The sequence below is a fragment of the Mastigoproctus giganteus genome, chromosome 10, assembly GCF_048544385.1.
Source record: "Mastigoproctus giganteus isolate SK-2022 chromosome 10, ASM4854438v1, whole genome shotgun sequence".
In the NCBI taxonomy this organism is placed as follows: domain Eukaryota; kingdom Metazoa; phylum Arthropoda; class Arachnida; order Uropygi; family Thelyphonidae; genus Mastigoproctus; species Mastigoproctus giganteus.
Genome location: NC_143584.1, coordinates 65453910 through 65472523, shown reverse-complemented (window position 1 = coordinate 65472523; position 18614 = coordinate 65453910). Strand labels below are relative to the sequence as shown.

At 36.1% G+C, this 18614-nt stretch overlaps 1 protein-coding gene across 2 annotated transcripts in view; it reads right to left on the bottom strand.

The window, feature by feature from the left end:
• Positions 1-18614, bottom strand: part of Afg3l2 (AFG3 like matrix AAA peptidase subunit 2) — a 641759-nt gene that overhangs the window by 186191 nt on the left and 436954 nt on the right. For both annotated transcript variants that reach the window (XM_090383564.1, XM_090383565.1), the window contains exon 11: positions 3192-3321. In XM_090383564.1, coding sequence (XP_090239690.1) covers positions 3192-3321 — 130 coding nt within the window. The remainder of the gene's footprint in view (positions 1-3191; positions 3322-18614) is intronic.

The window sequence follows — 18614 nt, the reverse complement described above, 5'->3', positions numbered from 1 at the left end:
CAATGCTTATGTCACACCAAACAGACTCGACACTGCACTGTCCAGCGATATCGACTGGCTTCACTTCCTTGGATTTTATGAATTTCTTAACTAATAGCATAACCCCTCCTCCATTCCTATCCTGTCTATGCTTTCTGTAGACACTGTACTCCTCAAATTCCAGTTCTGCATTCCTTATATCTGTGTGACACCACGTCTCTGAAATCCCAACAATATCTGCCTTTGATGTTTTGAGCAATACCTCAAATTCATCAAATTTATTTACTAAATTCCTAGCATTGGTGTACACGCAAGTATACATGCACCTGCTCTTTTTCTTAGCTTCCCTAACACAACCCATGTGTTTACTTGTACCCCAATGATTCCCAGCAATCTCTGAAATATCCTACATCTTATTTTCCAGGCTGCTGCTCATTCCAATAGAAGCAGTGCAAGAATCATTTTCTCCTCTGCCAGTGGCTACTGTTAATCTATTAGTCCTTGGTTCCCCCCAATCTAGCAGTTTTCCGACCTACCTAACACTGCCTCGATAGCATCAGCAAACATTCTTGCACCCTTTCTATTTAAGTGTATCCCATCCCTGTAGAAGCAGTCTCTCCTGTTAACAAGTACAGACCAGGCTGAAAAAAATTGTATCCCTTGAGCCCTGCACAATATTTTCAGGGCCAAATTAGGCTCTCATCATATACTCCCTCCTATCGTGTCAGGGCAGAATTGCAGACACTTTCAAATTCAACCCTAATTCACAGCTTTTTTTCATCAGTGACCTGTACTTGTTAAGTAATTCCGCCGGTCTCCTACTCTTAATATCATTAGTGCCAACGTGTACAACTATATCACCTTTTGTGCCCTTAAAAGATGATATCCGCTCTACAACGTCATCAACCTTTGCCAATAGGTGGAACAGGACCATACCCTGGTCCTGTTCCACCTATCCTTTTTACCAAGCATGTTTCCCGTTTCCCTGACAATAGAGTCACCAACAACTACTAGTTCCTTTGGGACCAGCGCATTCTGCCTTGGGGGTTGCCGCTGTGTTGCGCGATGACCAGTGCAAGCTCTGGCATTGGTGTGGGCAGCTGAGAGCTTGATGGGCCCTCACTTGTAATCCTTTGAGGGCATCCACCCTGTCCTTCAAGCTCACATATAGGCCCATAACAACGCCGAGTTGTCGCCTGATTTCCTTACACTCCTTGCATCGCGCACATACAAAGACATCCCCCATGGCAGTATCATGTCCCGTACCTGACTGCTCCACAAACATCAAGCAAATAGTGCATCTTAAAAGGCTGTGAATCACAGGGCAACTGCCCCCCTCAGTTCACCCCTGAGCCACAGCATTCCCATTAGTTTGAGCCTTTTGCTTTACTGCTCTGGTCTGAGTCATGATTTCGATTTACTTTCAATAAAATTTCAATTTCAGTACAAAATTAAATCCTAAACTTGTATCCCAACACAGTTATAACGCTATATTTATGTTTCAGTAACGAGTGTTATCTACGAAATCCGTTTATATAACTTCCGTATCAAGTTATGTATTAATTATTTATTTTTACTAATTATTTATGTTACGTAACCTAAGTGGTTATATGTATAGTTAAAAGTACAATTTAATTGACAATGAAGTTCAACAAGATTAATAGATTTTACTGATTAATTGACAATATTATGTAATATACTATACTATAATAAGCTTATGCTATCTGTTTCGAGATATTTTGTATCGCGTAACAAAGGCAGCAATTTACACATGGATTTGATACCCTTACCGATACTAAGTAATACCTACAAAATCTCTATCTAAGTTACTTTAAACTTAAATACCGTAAACAGAAATATAAAGCTACTCTAGAAAATAAGTTAATATGTCAATTTAAACTAATAAAACAGAAAATAAATCAGAAAAAAACTTCTCTGTTCCAGGAGCGGCAGAAAGGTACGTCCGCATAGGCAACGCTCATTCTCAACGATATTGAATGTTCTACAGGCCTAAATGAGGCAACGCCGAGAATTACAAAGAATGCAGAGAAAATAAAAACTTTCGTAGCAAGAACAACTCAAAGTGTAATTAAAATCCATTTGATCAAGACACAAAGAATTGGAAGAGATGGAACGGCTGTCATCTGTTTGGATAGAAAATCAAACAAAAAACAAGTTTGCTTACGATAGAAGCAAAAGCATTAGCAATATTTTATTACATAATAGTCGTAATAAAAGACATAAGTATTTTATTACGATTATTTATTGTGTTTGGTAATGTTTTGGTTACAAATGTGTGTTCAATCTTGGGTGGTCGGCACCTAACCCTATTTTTCCCATATGGCCTGTTGTTTATATTGCACGATTTTGCATTGCACGAGGGTTTCTAGGAATACAACTATCATGCTATACGAGGACTGACTGTATTCACCTAACCATTGTTTACAAAATGAATACAGGTTGCCTAGACACAAATTAACCCTCCCTTAAAACATACATTATAATTAAAAGCAGACCAACCAACAAATCAGACCAGATGGCGCCCCGACCCCCTATAAAGTGACTCCCGGGGAACTTGCACATCCTTTTTTCCACCAACCTACAACCGTACTGATCACAGGTAATTATAGTAACTATGATACATACCCGTCAGGCTTTGGGTCTCAATCCCAGTTTGCAGCTAATAGTAATCCAAAATTTAAAACTAAAGTTAACCAAAAATTAACAATTACAGATAAGACTCATTTAATTTACTTGTAGGACAACCATAATCTAAAAATGAATACTTACAATACAAAACTGTTATTGAGACCACAGAAACGGGTATGCCCACGGCATTCTTTTAATATGGCTATCTATCTGCTCAAAGCCCCTGTAGCAGACAGGCGGCCATGTGAAAGAAAGTCACCTTCCTATTTTATATTTATACTTTATACTTTTACTAACTTGATCCCATGTTATTTATACATGGAACCATGGGCAATCCAACAACTGCTAGTAGAACTACCGCTAGCCAGTTAGGCCTTAATTACCTATAGTACTTCCCGCAAAAAAAAAAAAAAAAAAAAAGAGTCCCCAACACCTGCAAAGCAAAATCTATCAGGATCTCAACCTAATATATATAATTCTATAAAAAGAAGTCTAATTACTAAAATCATTTTACATAATAATTGAAATAACATTTGAATTTTATAAAAAGCTGTTTGTTTTACCTTCCTTTAATATCAGGGGCTGGAACAAAAATCTGCCTGTCAAACCTTCCTGGCCTAAGAAGTGCCTGATCAAGAATGTCTACTCTATTAGTTGCTGCCAAAACAACTACATTCATCGTAGTATTGAACCCTAAATTTCATAAATTTTAAGCATATTATTATGTTATTAAGAATTTTAGGCATATTATATTATTTATGCACGATGGAAAGTAGCCACTACCCATTATGTTTCAATAATTTAACAACTACATCATTACCAATAATAATTATACATAGAGCAGTCTAAATTATATTCAGTCCATTTTAGTACAAGTGAAGGACTACGCAATTTGGAAAACATTTGGTTTATGCACATTTACAGACCGCATTCTTCATGCCAAAGTGATAAAAAAAAAAAAAGAAAAAAATGTTAACTTTTCCTAGTTGGAAGTGTGCATTTGGAATAAATCTACCAGATTATATTGTATCACAAGCAAAATGATCTACAGATTTAATTAAAGCAGTTGAAGTGCACCTTAAGTAGGTCTAGACAATCATGATTCCCTCAGTAAACAATATCTGTATTATCATATTACCAGGAAAGGACAAAAGGACTGTGCTTGTGACCAGACATGTGATGTCTCACCCTTTGTAGTTCGACCTCCCTTAAAACTTGGATCACAATGTTTATTTTTCCAAACTCTGTGACAGTTGATCCTAAAATAACATATGAACATTAAGATGGCCAGAGAAACCAAAATATTATTTTACTCTGCTTTCACATAATTGCAAATGTGCAGTTATACAAAACTATCCAATAAGTAACTAGGCTATTGTACTTAATACATCTTTTTTCCTTAATTATACTCCAGACAAAGAGAGATACAGACTATTAGACAGACAGCTCTAAAAAATACAGTAATGCAATTATAATAAAGCATAATATTTTGAATTGATAAGAAAAATGAACTTGTATAATAATGAAAACTTATAAAATTTATATACTCCCAATAAAATACTCATTATTGTTAATTCATGTAAACATTTACTGTGAAACTTTTTTAATATGAAATGTTATGGAGTGACTGTCCTTGTAAAATCATTTGTCCTGTATTATTTTACTTTTATATTTATTATAGTGGCCCATTAAAAACGCACGCACGCACACACACATGCGTGCGTGCCATTTATCAGTTTTCACTCTGAGATCAGATTTAATTTGTGCTTACCATTACATCATACAAGGCTTCAGTAAGGTGCCAGTGGAGGCTGAAATATTAAATATTTCACACTGTAGTTATACTGCTTTTCTTTATAAGCAAATATAATTATTATTTATGTTAGTCTATGCAAATACACAAACTCATATGAAATGGAGAAATAAATAGCAAATATGCAAACAAGGGGCATGGGACAAGTGGGAGTAAATGAAAACATGTGGAGAATGTGTCACAAAATAAAATAAAACATAAAATAAATGAAATAAAAACTGAATTTTCGATTTTCATCATGTGTGGTGAAGCACAACAATATAAAAAAAAAAAGAAAGAAAAAGAAGATGGTAGCTCCCACACAGCAAAACTGTCAAAGGCTAACTGTCACTGAAAACCACTGGACCAAGTAAATGAAACATAAGCATCAATGAGACTTGTGACAAATAAGAGAAATGCACAGGATGAATATAAATTATAGGACAACGCAGAAGCCTACGATATATATAAACTAGTCTGTAATCAAATCACAAAAGAAGTTCGGCAAGCAAAGACAGATGAGAAATCTTTGGCAGAGGAAGCAAAGAAAAACAGCAAAGGCTTCTTTAATTGTTGTAAACACCAGAAAGGAGGGGGGATGAATCAAATTGGTCCACTTGATATCGATGGTTTGATTGTTGATGATCCTGATCAGGTTGCTGGCAAACTGAATGAGTATTCTGAATATAAATTCACACATAAGGAAATCTTCACGGAAGGAAATGCCACAAGTTTATCAAATTCTAACAGAAAGCTAAACGATTTTTTAATAACTGAGAGGAAAGTAGAAGATAAATTGAAGTTAAACGTAAGAAAGGCACCTTGGGTGGATGGGATCTATCAAATTATATTAACGAATGTAGCAAAGTAAACACTAAGCTATAATTATGAGAGCATCCTTGAATTAAGGGGAGGTTTACGCAGACCGGCGATGTGCGATTGTATCTCCAATTAAAAAAGCAGGTTCAAAGGGCGACACAAGTAATCACAGACCTGTACATTTCACTTCTGTTCCAGGAAAAATAATAGGTCACTGGTAAAAGAAGTGATGGAGGATCATATAGACAAGGCTGCAGTTATACTTCACATGCAGCATAGGTTTAAGGGAAAATCTTATCTGACCAATTTCTTTGGAAACTACAAAGTGGGCATAAAGGAACAGGAAACAAAAAAATTTGATATTATATACTTAGGTTTCATATATTTTGATCATCATCATCATCATCAGCCATTTTCAATCCACTGCAGGATGAAGGCCTCTCCAGCAACTTTCCAGTTCCTTCTGTTTTGAGCACTGGCCATCCATTTATTACTCAAAAACTCATGAATTTCATCTATCCATCTCCGCCTTTGTCTTCCAGGTTTTCTTCTAGCTCCTCTTGGGTACCATTCTGTTATTTTCTTAGTCCATCTGTCATCATGTCTTCGAGCTATGTGTCCTGCCCAAGACCATTTTAGTTCTTTAGTTTTGATAAGAATGTCCTTTACTTGAGTTCGCTGCCTAATCCATGTGTTTCTCTTCTTATCTAACAGTCTGATTCCCAATATAATTCGTTCCATTCTTCGCTGTGTAGTTCTTAGCTTCTCTTCCATAAGTCATGGTGGGGAGTATACATTGATTCATTATTTTAAGTTTCAGACAAACTGGGATATTGCTCTTCAGTATGTGACTATATTTCCTGAATGCTATCCATCCAAAATTTATTCTTCTCTTGACTTCCAGCCATTTATCATTATTACAGCTAATAACTTGTCCCAGATAAGTATATGACTCCACCTTTTCAATTACTGCTCCTTCAATCATTATTTCCCTTTCCATGGCATACTTGTTCATCGTTACTTTTGTTTTAGCCATATTCATCTTTAGTCCAAAATCCTTACTAACTGTGCATAACTTATTAAGATTTTCCTCTAATTCTTTGGGATCGTGGCTTATGACCACAATGTCATCTGCAAATCGTAAATGGTTTAGGTACTCTCCGTTCACACTGACTCCTTTCTGCGACCAGTCTAATCTTCTGAAAGCTTCCTCAAGGGCAGCAGTAAACAGCTTCGGAGATATTGTGTCTCCTTGTCGAACTCCTTTCTCGATTTTAAATTTCCTACTGTCTTTGTCTAGTCTAATAAAGGATGTAGCACTCTCATATATTTTCTTCAAAATCATAATATATGGAGTATCTATGCCTTGTCTTTCCAGTGCCCGAAACATTGCCTTATGCTGTATGGAGTCAAATGCCTTTTCATAATCCACAAATGCCAGGCATAATGGTGTTTTATATTCATTTGCTTTCTCCATTAGCTGTGATATTACGTGAAGGTGATGCATAGTTGAGAATCCTGTCCTAAAGCCAGCTTGCTCTTTCGGTTGATTCTCATCAAGTATTCTTTCTAATCTGTTAGTAATGACCCTTGTGAACAACTTGTAGATATGGGATAACAAGCTAATTGGTCTATAATTTCCAATTTCTGATTTATCTCCTTTCTTATGCAGCAAAACTATGATTGCATTATTCCACTGCTTAGGCATCACACCTTTACTAATGCACTTTGTGAAGAGCCTTGCCAGTTTTTGTGTTATGTCTCTTCCTTCCAATTTTAACAACTCTACAGTAACTTCATCTTCCCCCGGGGCTTTCCGATTCTTCATTTTCTTCAATGCATGTTCTACCTCATCGGGAAGTATATCGGGTATGTTGTATGTGTTGCTACTTTGCAATCCATCTTCCCCACTGCTGGTATCATTCCCTCGCTCCTTGTATAATTCTCTATAGTAGTCTTCTGCTATTTGAATTATGCCTTCGCTGCTGTTTATAAGTACACCATCACTATTCTTCAGTTTCAGTATCATTTGTCTTCCTGTATTACTGCTCATGGCTGCTGATTTAAATCCTTTGTTTTCCCTTAATGCTTGTTCTACTTTTCTTGTGTTAAATCTTCTTATGTCCTCTCTGAGTCTCTTTCTAATGGCTTTGCATAATTCAGTATACTCAATTTTCTCCCTGTCAGTGTTTTTCTTGCTCTTCATTTGTCATCTTCGGTTCATCATGACAAGTGTTTCTTGACTAATTTTTTCTTCTTTGGATTTCTGTTTCCCTATAGGTTTCTTGGGCTTTATCACTTTCAGAAAGTTGTAATATTCCTCGTCGATATCTTGGTCCTGAGCAGTCTGCAAAAGCTCAAACTTGTTCTTAAGTTCCAGTACATACTGCTTTTTCTCCTCCTCTGTTATTTCAAAGACCTTTGTATTATTTAATCGAGTCAGTTTTTTCCTTTCCTTTCCTACATCTATATCAAGTGTACATCTTACCATTCTGTGATCACTTCCAACGTTTACCTTATTCAGGATGGTAACATCATTCACAATATATCTTCTGTTAGTGAGGATGAAGTCGATTTCATTAGTTGTTAATCCATTTGGACTCTTCCATGTCCACTTTCTGATCACCCTTTTCTTGAAAAAAGTGTTCATTACTGACATTCCTTGAGATTCTGCAAATTCCACAAGTCTTTCACCTCTTTTATTTCTTTCACCAATTCCAAAATTTCCTATAGTTCCTCTTTCTGCGCTGTTTTGCCTTTTTCCAACCTTAGCATTGAAGTCCCCCATAATAATAGTGTAGTGGGTTTTCTGCTCATCTAGAAGACTCAATTTCAGTGTACATTTCTTCAACCTCTTCATCATCATGGCTCGATGTTGGTTCATAAATCATTATAATCTTTAGCTTGTACCTCTTAGAATCTTTAAAATCTTAATTAATCCAACTCCACCTTCACTCCTTTCACTGTTTCCATTGGTGTACAGCAGATTTCCACTTGATAAACTTATAAGTGATTCATTTCTTCTTCTTGTTTCAGCCAAACCAATGATATTCCAATTCACATTTTCTAATTCCTTTTCCAGCTCTAATATCCTGTCTTCACCGATGAGTGATCGTACGTTATAACAGGCCAAGTTCAATTTCCGTGCATGGCAGCCTGGTCGTACCCAGAGATTCTTAGCACCCTCTGCTTCCACTCTGATCCTCTCGCTGCCGTAAGAGGGAGAGTGAAAGCTGCTGGGGACTGAGGGCCATTTGTATTGTTGTGCTCTCATTGCTGGAGGGTTTGGTCTTTTCCTCTTTACGCTGACCAGGCGTCTTGAAGAGAACCACTCTACACGTTCGTTGCCACCTAAGTGACGTAACAGGGCTTACCATCGAGAAGGTGTGAATGAGTGGATTTTAGGGAGGCAGGCCAACCGGACTTCTCCTAAATCTTCTGTAATAGAGAGATATTGGATCCATCAGTGTTTTAGGCTGAGTGTCTGATAACACACAGGATACCTGTTCCCCTCTAAGCCCCTATATTTTGATACTGTTGCACATAAAAGCTTGCTGTGTTGGAGCACTGTGGCTTTAAGGATGATTTGCTGCTGTGGATAAAGTGATGGTTGAGCGGGAGAAGCTAGAGAGTGGTAATCAACGGACCTTGCTCTTCGTGGACCAATGCTATTAGAAGAGTTTGCCAGAATTCAGTGTTGGGTCCATTGTTGTGTTCTATATTTAATGGCATGAATGAAAGTATGCAACTGCAACATCTAGAAAAGTTAGGCAGATGGGTAGCAGTGGCCACTCAGATTAGTGGAAATCGAAAAAGACCTGGTGCAGTTTTCTGAGCAATGCAGACAGGCTGGCTGGGAAGTCATGAGGTTTTGTCAATGATATATGGGAATTTGGGCAGCATGGATAAGGTGATTATCCCATTGTAGAATATAACAATCAAACCACATCTTGAGTACTATATACAGGTCTGAAGGCTTCATTTTAGGAAGCATGTTGAGCTGCTGGAACAAGCACAAAGTGCAACAAGATTGGTGAAGGGAATAAAAGGGTAGTCTTAATAAAAAAGACATTGAATCTGGACATTGCAGCATCTGGAGACTAGGCACCTGTGAGGTGATCTGATTGAAGCATCATCTGATTTACACTTATTTATGAAATATTTACATTTTCTGGCTATAAATCTATGTATATATAATGTCACTGCACTGTTTTGGAAGTAGAGGAAGTCAATGTTAGGTAACTGCAAAGTGTTTCAAAGGTGTGTGTGCATGCGCGTGTGAGAGAGAAGTTTGATGATTTACAATTTCTTGTTTGTATACATTTATATCCCAAATTCTGTATAACAAGGTGGACCAATAAGGCTTTGAATGGATCGAGCAAGCTCAATGCTGATGAGATTCTTCCTTCTGCTCAGATTACACACGAGGGAGAAAATTTTCAAATTGAGAAAGGACGGTTGCAGAACGGATGTGTGGAAGTTAGCCTTTAGCCAGTTGATTGCTGGAACAAATTTCCATCAGTTGATAGCTTAAATAAATTCAAGAAAGAAGTATTGGTGAGAATGAATAGGTGAAATGGGATACATTTTTTATTTTTTACTTTATTTTTTGGGCTGATTCTATATTAGCTTGCTTTTTAGCATCATTTGCCACTACTAATGCTAATTATAGAAATATCCCATATGAACTTCGATGATGAAGACCAGTTGCTGCTAAAGGGATAAGAAATATGACTGCTAAATTTGAAACCACACAAAATGATTTACACTTATTTATGAAATATTTACATTTTCTGGCTATAAATCTATGTATATATAATGTCACTGCATTGTTTTGGAAGTAGAGGAAGCCAATGTTAGGTAACAGTGAAAAGTGTTTCAAAGGTGTGTGTGCATGCGCGTGTGAGGGAGAAGTTTGATGATTTACAATTTCTTGTTTGTATACATTTATATCCCAAATTCTGTATAACATGGTGGACCAATGAGCTGTGCTTCTATCAGCCTTATGATTATACTGTTTGATGCTTATATGCCTCAGACATAGCAAATGTGCTAATATAAATGAAAATTATACTGCAGCCATCAGGATCTAAACCACATATGTTATTTCGATCCTCATAAGTGAGGTTGGTATTCATGATTAATATCATCATACAGAAAATAAAGGACAAGGGCTTATTTCACTTAAAACAACAAATATTTATCATTAGTCAGTAAGAAGTCTTCTTGTTTTAGGACTTGAAGAGCACAGGAAATATCTGTGCTCTTCATGTCATATACAGCTTCACCATTCATTTTGCTCATTTGTTTTCAAAGAACATTTGCATATAAGTTAATGCATTAGAATCATTTCTATATACAGTAGACCAGGGGTGACCAACAAGTTGATTGCGGCTTTAATTTCGGTTGATCATGACGAATTTTAAACATATATAAAACACAGATTAGTCAACATGTAAATGTTATTATTATTATGCGCCCCACTGCATACGCTTATTACAAATCATTTGAACTACTCTACTCTTAACTACTCTTGCTGCCACGCAGCAGCTAAGCTTGTCTAGTGCACAGAGTATTACTCTGTGGTCTAGTGAAAATCCACGCAGTTTAGTTGTGAAGAGCATAGTATATGTGTCAAATTCTTATTTAATTTACTTAATACTAATAACTGGACAGTATGTTAGTTTAATATCCCTTAATTTAAAATGAGTAAAAAAATGAGTAAAAAAGAGTAAAACGTATCATTTTCATCAAGAGTGGGAACTAGAATACTTTTTTGTATTCTAAAAAGTGTAAAGGAAATTTAGAAAGGCACTTCAACACACTTCATGTTGGGTCCCCTTACCGCTTTCAATATTTATTAAGAATATTAATATCTTTATGGTAAATACCAATCGAATTTTCTGCCTAATTAGCATTAGCATTGGCACATGATACAAGAAAGCAAGATTATATAGCATCAGCCGAAAAAAAAAAAAAAAAAAAAAAAAACCCACCTTATTTCACCCATCCACTCGCTCCAAATGTTTGTCAAGTTCTACCTCGAATCTATTTAAGCTATCAACTTCTACAATGACAGATGGAAGTTTGTTCCAGCAATCAACCACCCGCTGGCTAAAGGCAAATTTTCGCACATCTATCTTACAACCGTCTTTCCTCAATTTGAATTTATGCCCTCTTATGTGATTATTCTGAGCACGAGGAAGAATCCCATCAGCATTGAGCATGCTCAAACCATTCAAGGCTTTATACACCTCAATCAGATCACCTCACAGATGCCTAGTCTCCAGACTTTTTTGTAATTTGCAAAACTTAAGCCTTTCTTCGTACGAGCAACCCATTGTTCCATTCACTAATCTTTTTGCCCTTCTCTGTACTCGTTCCAACAGCTCTACATCTTCTTAAAATGAGGTCTGGAGGCCTCACGAGTACAGAGAAGGGCAACAAGATAATAGTGACCTTAGAAAAATAACTTAAAAGAACTTAAATCCAGATTATTTGTGCAACAAAATTTCTTCATGACACCTAATTTACAATCTAAAGTATCATTTAAAGGGAGTCATCTTCTTGCAAAAAAAAAAAAAAAAAAAAAAATGCAAACCATTTTCTGATGGTCAATTCGTCAAAGATTCATTTTTAGAAATAACAGATTCTCCTTTTGAAAATTTTAAGTAGAAAAATGAAATTAGAAGTGCTCTTCAAGATCTGTAATTATCTTGAAATACTGCGATGCAAAGCATCGAAAAAATGAGTAAAAATGTGAGCGAACAATTGCGTATCATATTGCTAGTGGTGTGTCCTTTTCTTTACAATTGGATGAATCTACAGACGTCAGTGATACAGCTCAATTGATCATTTTTATTCGTATGGTTTTCGATGATTCTGCCATTAGAGAAGAACTGCTGGGTATGGTTTCATTAAAAGAAAGAACTATAGAGGCCTTGATATATTTAACGCATTCAAAAATTTTATTGAAAAAATTAAACTACCACTATTTAAGCTCGTATCAATAACAATAGGTGGAGCCAAAGCACAATGACAAGGCATCTTAACAGTTGTTGTTGTTATTTGGTTTTTAGGAGCATTAGCAACTAAGGCCATATTGCTCCGGGGATATGCGGTGGTCATTTCCTGACCTTTCCGCATCCTCCGTATTTGGTGGTCACTGGCTCGAACCCCAGTCTGATCAAGAAGTGTGTGCTACGCACGGCTGCTCCTGCCCACCTGGCTACGGAGGCGCCGTATCTTAACAGATTCATCGCATTGTGCCAAAAGGATGGTGAATTCCCAGATTTTTGGAGTTACCACAGTATCATCGACCAACAAGTGTTAGACAGCAAAAGATTAAATGCTAAAAGTGTTATGGACATAGCTTTCAAAATCGTGAATTCCATCAGAATCTCTTCAAAGGAGACTTTTCAAAATGCAACTCAATGAAAACGAACCAGATCTGATATTACACACAGATGTCAGTTGGCTGAGTCGGAGTAAGTTCTACAGAGATTTCAAAATTTGCTGAATAAAATTTAAAAAAAAAAAAAATTTGTTGATAAAAGGGGAGATGATTACCAGCAGATTTTACCAGTAAATTAAGGATCTGAATTTGGAATTACAAGGAAAAAATAAAAATGTGGGTAGCATGATTAGTAATATTTCTGCACATAAATATCAAATTTTGGCAATGGCTAAGGATCTCAAAGAAAAACAATTAAAATATTTTGCAAATATGTAAGTTCATTTGCAAAAATATCCGGTGTTTGAATTTAATAGTGAGAAATGTGTTTCTGAAATAGAGAAAGTTGTGGATGATTTTAAAACAACTGGAGACATTGTTCAATATATTTCTTATCCATTTAATGTCGACTTAGATATGAAACAAATTGAAGAAAAAAAAAAAAAAAAAAAAAACACGCTGAGATTTTTAACATGCAGAAAATATTTCTTGAAAATGAAATTATTACATTGCAAAACGATATCTTCCTAAAAGCTAGACCATTAGAAATAGACATTTGGAAATATGTTTGCCAAGAAAAGTATCCAAATGGAAGAAAATGCAGTGAATTTTTAAATTCCTGTTTTGGTTCCACATATCTATGTGAATCGGCCTTTTTGTATTTGAAAAAAAAAAAAAAAAAAAAAAAAAAGATGAAGAATCACTCTATTCTTACGGACTTGTATATAGAAGATTCTTTACGGTTCTCCTTATAACAGTACACCTAATTCTGTTTTTACACGACAGATACGTTCCTGAAAAATATGAGTAACAAAAAATTCGTGTAAAAAAAGACATTGTATTTATGGAAGGAAAGACGATTGGTTCCGGATCTAAAAAAATCAGTAAAAATAATTTTAAAAAAACACATAAAAATATTCGTTTTAAGCTTATTATTTTATTTCAACAAAATACACATGTAATAATATGTAATGAAAATGTATTAAAGTAAATTTGTATGCATATGAAATGAAAAAAATTCTTCATGAACAAAAAAAAATCTGTTTTACACATAACAAGATTTTATTCATTTTCACTTTCTGATAATAAACGGCGCATACGTTTGCGTACAACTGGAATATCACTAGAAATGTTGTGGACATGGTCTTCTTCCTCTATTATGAAATTCTATCTGTGATCTCTTGAGAAAAATCAGCACGAGTCTCCTCTGGTGCTGATGTTTCACCGGTTTTTACGAACGAATTCAGTTATTAATCGTTGTGTTCGTGTTTTGGTTAGGCCGTTATATAATTCTCTGTAAGAGGCTGTCAACAACTTCAGTTCACGTTGAAACTTCCCAGCACGTTCTTCATTAGGGTCATGTTTGACAAAATGATTACCTAATTTTCTGGCCAGTTCCAGACCTTCTTTTATTAAATCTGCATTTAGAACAGAATCATTTTCTTCATTATCACTACGTTCTGTGGGATAAGGAGTCCCAAGGACAACCTCTAATATTTCATCTTCGCTTAGGGCTTTGTCGGTTAACAATTCATCAATATCTTCAAACGATAGATCATCGAATCCTTCTCCACCAATTTTGTGTGCCATTGTAATGATGTTGGGAAATTCGGTCGTATTAGGGATGATGGGATCTTTGCTTTTTACACATTGTGGCCAAACCGCTTTCCAACACGCATTTAAAGTTGCTGGGTTTAATTCAGTTAACGCTAATCCAACTAGATTGATACAATCCATAATTGAGAATTTCTTCCACACATTAATGACTGTTAGTGTTTCATCATTCAGTTTGTCCAAAACGTGTTGGAATGTTAGTTTTACGTAGTATGTTTTAATTGTCGCAATTATACCTTGGTCTAGCGGTTGTATCAAAGATGTAGTATTAGGTGGTAGAAATAAAATTTGTATGTTTGGGTGTTCCAAGACAGGATGGCCGGGTGCATTGTCAAGAAATCAGAAGAACTTTAAATTCGAGACCTTTCAAATTCATATAACATCTGACTTCTGGGGCGAAACATTTGTTGAACCATTCTGTAAAGATAGCAGTTGTCACCCAGGCCTGCTTTATTATTATTATTATTATTATTATTATTATTATTAATGGCCATATGGTACAAGGAAGCCTGAGGCTTATGCTGCACCAGCCAAAAAAAAAAGAAAAAAAAAAAAAATTCCCAAGTGACCCCCTGAGAGAGAGAGAGAGAGAGAGAGAGAGAGAGAGAGAGAGAGAGAGAGAGAGAGAGAGAGAAGTAGAAAGGAATCACCAAGAAAGAGAAGAATGATGATATCCAGCCCAGGACCCTAGGTTTGCCAAGCCCATACTCACTAGATGTGAGCCCCCGGAGTTTTTTTTGTTTGACATCCAGTGAACAGGCAGTTTATTGATATCTACACCTTTCATTGAACGTGGGTTTAGGGCTCGATTTACCAGCAGTGGTTTCAACATACGATCTCCTGAAGCGTTGGAGGAAAATAACAAGGTCACACGATCCTTAGCTACCTTAAAACCACCAGCAGTTTTCTGCGATTTGGCTACATACATTCTGTTCGGCATTCATTTCCAGAAGAAACCAGTTTCATCTGCATTCCACACTTGATCAGGAGTGTATCCTCCGTCTTCAATAATTTTTGCAAGTTCCTGCGGGAATACTTTAGTGGCCGGTTCATCTGCAGATGCAGTTTCACCTTTAATTTTTATATTAGGAAGAGCATTCCTTTTAAGAAACCCTATCATCCAACCTGTACTTGCAGAAAATTCATACTTTCTGTTTAATTTTCTGTTTTTTGTTTGAGATGAAGTGCTTGGCTTCTTTTCTTTAATCTGTCTGTAAATTCTTAGTGCTGTTTGCTTGATGGCATTTCCATCTACTGGTACTCTTTTTTGTGACTGATCTTCTATCCATATTACCAGAGCCTTTTCCATTTTTTCCTTGACAATATCTCTTGTATATGATGATGAATTAACACTTAATTTTGTTCCAGAACATACCGTCTTCCTAATTGCAGCTTCATTTTTCTTAATAGTTCTTACGGTAGCTTCATGTACACCAAAATGCTTTCCTACAGACGTAGCCCCCTTGTCCAGTTGCAAGACGATCTAAAATTTGAATTTTAAGTTCCAAAGAACTTGCTTTCCTTTTCATTTTGGTAATAGGCGAATTATTCGACATTATATAAGGGCTACCGAAAAATATCTCAGTTATAGTTAATAAAAAAAGTATGAAAAATTTGTAAACTTACAATTTATTGACTATAGGCAAAATTAATAAATTTATATGTGCACAAATTTCACTAAAGATTCTTTCACTTTTAAATAGAGCTTACTACAAAATGTCTTTCGAAGATACAATGCATGAATACCGTAGATGTGCACCAAATTCAATAAAAACGTTGATGATTCATAGATACCTAGACGTACACATTGGCAAACAAAATCACGCATTTCAAAACGCACACACTAGCTAATTTATCACACTAATAAATAGCTGATAATCACACTAATCTATTGGTGCGTGTAATATAGAAATGATACTAATATGCCACAAATAAAAAAAAAAAATTTCTTAGAATTTAGTCAAAAAAAATTCATAGAAATCGTGTTAAATCAAAATGACTCACGTAAAAAGAGAATGAAATATTTATTTTGAATTCGTGTTAAATCAAATTCGTGTAAAAAAAGTTCGTGCAAAAACAGAATTAGGTGTATATTCCCGATTATGAAAGCTTGGCAGATGACATGAAGAGAAACTTCGCATAAATTAAAAATTTAAACATATGTGAATTTAAAATAAGAATTCTGAATTGTATTTAAATTTAAAGATAGCATTTTCCAATATGTGTTTATTAACTTTTATAACAATGTGCAATGAAATTGAGATGGTAAATCGCGGCACATTTTGAAGAAAAAAAAAAAAAAATTGAATCACAAATTAAGTTGGCCACCCTTGCAGTATTAGTACTAATACTGCAGTACTAATTAGCATTAGTAGAGGCATATGATGCAAGACAAGCAAGCTTATGCAGCATCAGAAAAAAATAAAAACACTTCCACTTCACCCCTCCGTTCGTTCGAAATACCTGTCCAGCTGAGCCTTAAATTTATTTAGGCTATCAAACTTCCAAAATAAGGGATGGAAGTCAGTTCCACCAACCAACTACCCGCTGGCTAAAAATAAATTTCCACACATCTAACCTTCATCTGTCTTTTCTCAATTTGAAAATATGCCCTCTCAGGTGATTATTCTGAGCAAGGGGAAGAATCCCATCGGCATTGAGCATGCTCATACTATTCAAGGCTTTATACACTTTTATCAGATCACCTCGCTGGTGCCTAGTCTCCAGACACTGTAATTTGCAAAGATTAAGCCTGTCTTCGTAACATCAACCCTTTGTTCCATTCACTAATCTTGTTACCATTCTCTGTACTCATTCCAGCAGCTCTACATCCTTCTTGAATGAGGTCTCCAAACCTGTATACAGTACCCAAGGTGTGGCCTGACCATTGCCTTATACAAGGGAATAATCACCTCCTTATCCCTGCTAGAAAAATTCCTGTATATCATTGACAAGACACCATGAGCTATTCTTGCAGCCAGTCTGCACTGCTCAGAGAACTTCATATCTGCCTGCACAATTACCCCTAGGTCCTTTTCATTCTCTACCACTGTCAGTGTAGTACCACAGAGTTGATACGTTGCAATGGGGTTGCTGTTTCCCATATGTAGTACTATACATTTGTCAATGTTAAACTTCATTTGCCACCTCTCAGCACATCTGCTCAACCTTTCCAGATCCTGTTGCAGCAGTATAGCATCAGTAGTGTCCTTAACAACCCTGCCAACCTTTGTATCGTCTGCAAACTTGGACAATAAGCTTGATATACCATCATCAATATTATTTATAAATACAGAAAACAACAATGGACCCAACACTGAACCCTGTGGGACTCCACTAATAACATTAGTCCACGATGAGCAGTGTATTTGCTTACCACTCTGTCTTCTCCCCCTCAACCACCGCTTTATCCATAGCAGCAATTTGCCTCCAATGCCACACTGCTCCAATTTGTGCAGCAGTCTTCCATGCGCAACAGTATCAAAAGCCTTTCTAAGATCCAAATATATAATATCAAAGTTATTCCCTGCATCCAGTTCTTTTGTGACTGCATCATAATATCCAATCAAATTGGTCAGGCAAGACTTTCCCATAACAAAACCATGCTGTGTCCAAGCTATAACTGAAGTCTTGTCTAGATGATCCTGCAGTGCTTCTTTAACCAGTGCCTCCATTAATTTTCCTGGAACAGAAGTTAAACTCTCAGGTCTATAATTACTTGTGTCAGCATTTGATCCTCCTTTGTGAATTGGGGTCACATTTGCACATCTTCAGTCTATGGGTACTTCTCCTGAGTCCAAGGAAGCTCTCATAATTACGGCTAAGGGTTTACTTCCTTTTTTGCCTCCTTTAATATAACTGGATAGTTCCCATCCACCCCAGGTGCCTTTCTTCAACAATTTCTCCTCCACTTTATTCTCAGTTATTACAAGATTCTCTAGCTTACTGCTAGAGTTGAATACACCTCTGGCATTCCCCTCGCTGAATAACTCCTCATGTGTGAATGTCGATGCAAAATATTCATTTAGTTTGTTGGCTACCTGAGCAGGATCATCAACAGTTGAATCATCAATATCACATGGACCAATCTGATTCATATCCTTCCTTCTAGAGTTTACATAAGTAAAGAACTCTTTGCTATTTTTCTTTGCATCCCTTGCCAAAGATTTCTCGTAATCTGCCTAACCTCCTTTGTAACTTGGGTACAGATTACAGATATTATATCTATCATAGGCTTCTGTGTCACATGTTAATTTATATGTATCCCATGCATTTTCCTTCTGTGCCATATGAGTCATTAGTTCATCT